General features: G+C 44.7%; 2 protein-coding genes across 2 annotated transcripts in view; one reads left to right on the forward strand and one right to left on the reverse strand.

Moving 5' to 3' along the window:
* The window catches only part of LOC132452947 (uncharacterized), a 39026-nt gene that overhangs the window by 3152 nt on the left and 30747 nt on the right, over positions 1 to 5127 (forward strand). The gene's annotated exons all lie outside the window — the stretch shown is intronic.
* On the reverse strand, positions 1851 to 4373 carry LOC132452966 (retinoic acid receptor alpha-A-like). Its single transcript, XM_060045806.1, has 4 exons — positions 3984 to 4373; positions 3774 to 3841; positions 3203 to 3293; positions 1851 to 2196 (listed from the first exon to the last, which is right to left on the reverse strand). Exons 1-4 carry the CDS (start codon positions 4165 to 4167, stop codon positions 2102 to 2104), a joined length of 438 nt encoding a protein of 145 aa, XP_059901789.1. The 5' UTR covers positions 4168 to 4373; the 3' UTR covers positions 1851 to 2101.

A 5127-nucleotide genomic window follows, 5' to 3' on the forward strand; every position in this document is an offset into this window, starting at 1 on the left:
TAACAACCTAACAACACTATGCTATATGCTTCACTTCTAAACAAAGAAGAAAAGGAAGAGAATTTGAGTTGTCCCTTGCGTCATTCCAAATATTTGATCAAGCAGTTTTTCAAGTTTGGGCAAGAGCTGATCACCAAAACCTAACATAACTTGACAGTTGAAAACCAACGTGGCAGTGAAGACAAGGATTAAAGGCCTGAAGTCGGATAAGCTGTCGACGCAGAGGAGAACTAACTGGCAAGAATGGCTAAAAAAGCTACTGGAATGACAGTGAAGCAGCTGAAGCAGGAAAGGACGTTAGCTAAAAGTGCCTTCACCAAGCATGCCAACTTCCTGAGCAGGGCTGCTGGAAACATGACCAGGAGTGAACTACAAGAGGAGTTCAAAAGGCTCATGTCTAATGCGAGGAGTGAGAGCAATGACGACTACAATACCGGCCTGCTGGCAGATCTTGAAGTTGAAGAAGAGGGCGAAAAAGCAAAACTAGATCTGCAGCAGCAGATAGACCTTCAGAAGACCATGGAGGACTGCGATGCACGGCTGGAGGAGGTCAGATGCATAGTTCAGTCCAACCTTTGGTCCAGATATGGAGAAGAGGAGTTGAAGCATGCAATGAAAGAAGCAGAAGAAGCCTGTGAAGGAGTTGGTGCTGTCGTGGTGTCTGCTGTGAACAAAGATGGACATGAGTTGCAGTTCGATGGTGCGAAAAAACTCGTCCAAGATGCAATTGCAAGCCTCGCAGGTTGGGAGGTATGGATTCCAGCAGCACAGAAATCAAGTCTTGATGGCAGAGTAAAGGGGCTAAGAACAATGAACAACCACCTAGATGCCAGACGGGCAGAATTTCTCATAGCACAAAGAATTGAAGAAGAGGAGAGAAGACGAAGGACGCCACCACTGCCTGGGCCAGCTCATAGACCAACAGTAAAAATATAACGTGCACGAGTTTAGAAGCGGTCAGTGCGGTGATTGGTTGTTCAGATAAGCCCACTAAATCACCGAAAAACAAGGAGGTAGCCTAGGCTAGAAATGAATTCATATTAAGTAGTTATGGACAGTGCAGTTAGCAGAATACACGCATGATGACAAGTTTGTGCAGACCACGATAATGACGTTGTATCCTGCATGTTCAAGACAGAGAGAAAGCAAACAATAAAAATACGTACATTTTATTAAATCAAGGAGGCAATTAAAAGCACCCTCCAACTATTATCTAATTAGCATATTTCAGCACTTAAACACTTGAAATAACAGCCCATACCGCCGTTCAAGTCCCCCTATCATGATGGATGATGAAAAAGTGAAACGCAAGCGAAAGGCCAATTGGTCCCAGGACCAATTGTTACGACTTGCCCAGTTTGTGCTGGAGCGGAGGGGGGTAATACAGGGTAGATTCGGGGCTGGAGTGACCAGTAAGAAGAAGCGGGAGGCATGGGAAGAAATATGCGTGAACATAAATGCTTCCTTCCCTGCTGTGTGTCGCTCTACCGACGATTGCGAAAAACGTTGGTATGCCCTGCAATCACAGGGTAGGTTGGAGATTGCCGACTATAAAAGAGCTGTCGCGGCTACAGGTAAGTTCCATTATTAACATTGCTTGCATTCATTTGGGAAATGCATTTGCATGTCTTAAATTTACAATTAACAAAGGCTACAGTGATATGAAAAGTGAATAAAACTAATTTAATTTGTTGGAGGATCTGCACCAAAGCCGTTGTCCCCGGTCGCATCGGTGGTGTACGCCGTCCTAGGCTCGGACATAAGTATAACTGGCCTTGAGGGTGCAGCTGATCCTGCAGTCGATTTGCTAAAGGAGATTGAGGGGTATGTATGCAATGATTGCAATAGGCTACATGAAAAACCTTTCTGTTTAATATTTACAGAAGAATTACAATGTGCAACTGGTCAACCCACTTCCCAAAAATGTGTTACAAATTAAATATATATATTCCCCACAGGAGAAATGAAGATCAAAGTCCAGCTGCAGCATCACATCACAAAGCTCTTCCTCTTCTCCCCCTCCTAGCCCCTCCTCTGCCAGCTCTTCCTCTTCCAGCTGCACCTCCGCTCACAGCTCTTCCTCTTCCAGCTGCACCTCCTCTCACAGCTCTTCCTCTCCCTGCTCTTCCTCTTCCAACTCTCCCTCTTGGTGCACCCACTGCCTCTCCTCTCCCTCCTGCTGCTGGTGCCAGTTCACTGTTGCAGAAGAAATTGAGGATGGAAATGAGGGTTTTAAAAAGGCAAAGAAAGGTCTTCAAAGCAAAAGAGTGGCTAATAAAAATGAAGACAGAATATTAGTCTTAAAATAGAAAAATTGAAAGAAAATAAATGTTATGAACTACACAAATGTGTCTTGACTGATTTGTGCCAAGGTGTTTACCTAAAATGTGTATTCACAAAGTGATCCCTAAATGTCTGTCCTCTCGGTTCCACACGGCCAAATTCATTGTCATGTTGATCGCCATCATCATCATCGTGGTCATCGTCATCGTCTGGCCATGGAATGTTCCTCCGCTTGCAGAGGTTGTGTAGAATGGCACATACAGTGATGACTGTGCTTGCCCTCTCTGGGGTGAGGCGTATTTTGCCGTGGAGGACATGAAACCGACGTTTCATCTGCCCAATTCCTCTCTCCACAACATTTCGTAAACAAATATGGATTCAACAAATAAAAGGCGTCAAAGAGCCAATACGATGTGTTTTACGCATAGGACTAAGCGTAATCTGCGTAATCACTTACATGTTATACTTTAACTGTGCTCCCGGTTGTGGATTGAGGTAGGGTGTCAAGAGCCACGTCTTGCAGGGATTGCCACTGTCACCCAGCAATTGACTCCCAACTGGTACATGGTGCCTCTCAAAAAGCTGCCTCAGACCGCTCTCCATTAAAATGCGCCAATCATGGGTAGCTCCAGGCCACTTTGCAACAACATCCAGTATGTTAAAATTTGTTATCATAACTATCATGATGGATGATGAAAAAGTGAAATGCAGGCGAAAGGCTAATTGGTCCCAGGACCAATTGTAACTACTTGCCCAGTTTGATGCAACGACTCGTAGTGGGGGTTATCTCGACCACGGCTGAGAAGGAAAGAAACTTTGGCGTTCACAAGAGGTAAGCCCCTCCCTCCTACACTCGCGCGAGTGTTTTGGAAGTTTGCGCGATCGACGCCCAGAAAGGTGTGATATGAGCGCGTCTTACCCTTGACGCTGATGCTCCGGAGGTCGGTGATCTTCATCAGCATCTTGGGGAACATGCTGGGCTTGTCCGGCCTCCTCCTCCTCACGTAGATCTACGACGGCAGAAGAGGATCGGGGCTTTAGGAGGATTTCTTGTAACTGGCTGTTCAAACACCTCACTACTTTTTAAATCAACACACCGTGTTTCATTGCAGGTGCGAGCACATTTTATATGCAAGGCTGGAGGCTTGCTTAAGCATCTTGTTTACGCTACTGTTGGATATTAGTCTGTTCAGGTGGGAAATACACAGACATTTAATTTATTACCTTTTCATTTAGGGTATTTAGCAGACACTTTTATCCAAAGCAACATACAATAAGTACATTTTCTCAGAAGAAAGAGAAACAACCATATATCGCTGTCGGTACAGGATGTTCATAGAACCAAGCCAAGCACTTACACTTGTTTGGTTAACCCCGCATACAACAAAGAAAGCTAGGATAGGACGCTACACAATGCCAAGTACTATTTTTAAGTACAACGTCAACATAAGTGTGCACATTAAGTGCCCGTTAAATGTAGAGTGTAGTACCTTCAGAGCCTCCAACAAGGGCTCCTGAAGAACGTCCACCTTATCGGACTGCTCCAGGTCCTGTCGGTCTGCGGACACACACACACACACACACACACACACACACACACACAAATTAATTAGAATTTGGCGAAAATGAATAATGGCTGTTCATCAAACCTTTTATAACCTATGTTGTCGTTCCTCTGATTGTCTCTGAAGCGTCAGTACCTCCGCACAGCAGGCAGATGGCGCTGAGCAGGCCGGTCTCGGCGTCGTCCATCTCCAAGGGCAGCTGAATGGGATGACCGGGAGATGGCATGGTTTGCTTAGAGGAAGGTGCATCAAGCCTAGTATGGATCCAAGCTCGCTCATGCATAGTTGGCGTAGAAGCTGGCAACTGCCCAGTGAGCATTCATGGTTATAGAATAGTGAGCAAGGACGAGGGCTTTAACATAGCATAACAAATGGTTATAACATAATTAGCATAAAAGCTGATTGCATTCAGGGCAGTTAGCAGACGCTTGTATCTAAAGCTACACACATTCACACACCGATGGCGGAGCCAACCATGCAAGGCCAGCTTGTCAGGAGCAGTTAGTGTGAGGGTTTAGGATGCATACACAGCATTCCACCACAGCGTCACAGGAAGGCGGCCACCACGCACCTCAGCACAGAGACCTACTGTCGTCCACCTTTCTCCTGCTGAGGGTAGGTAAGAGTGGAGAGCTGCTATATCGCAGAAATGCTCTGGACAGTGGACAGAGGAATATATTCATCGATAAAAAATAGAATGGATCAAATCACAATGACGTAGTCTGAAAAATACACTGAGGAAGGGGGATGGAGATACTGAGAATCTTCAGAGAAAGAAAAGTGGGCCATTTTTGGCACTTTTTTTTTGGTTTTGTGCAGGACATAAGTCCATCATCCAGGGAGAATATGAGGGTGGGGAGGCACCTTCCATGATCACAGCCTTTTAAAATCTTTCCATTTCTGGAAAATGTGCCAATGTAAAATAATACAGAACATTCTTTCTGGGGGAAAAACACAACTTTCTATTTCGGCCTACCTAAGAGTCATGAAGTTGTTTATTTGGTCTTCTAATCTTTTGAATAGCTTTTTCCAGACTACATTTTACATAATAATAATAATAATACATTTCATTTAGAGGCGCCTTTCAAGACACCCAAGGTCACCTTGGGTGTCAACACTAACTAACACTAACGAACACCAACACTAATTGCCTACCTACACGTTCAATCAAAAACAATGCTATGCACAAATATTTGCTCCCGCAATGCAAAAGAAAAAAACAAATTTCTGGCGCCGAAAGAAGACAAACTTCACTCAAAACCTTTTTACACCAAATTTA

The sequence above is a fragment of the Gadus macrocephalus genome, chromosome 2 (genome assembly GCF_031168955.1).
Source record: "Gadus macrocephalus chromosome 2, ASM3116895v1".
Taxonomy (NCBI): Eukaryota; Metazoa; Chordata; class Actinopteri; order Gadiformes; family Gadidae; genus Gadus; species Gadus macrocephalus.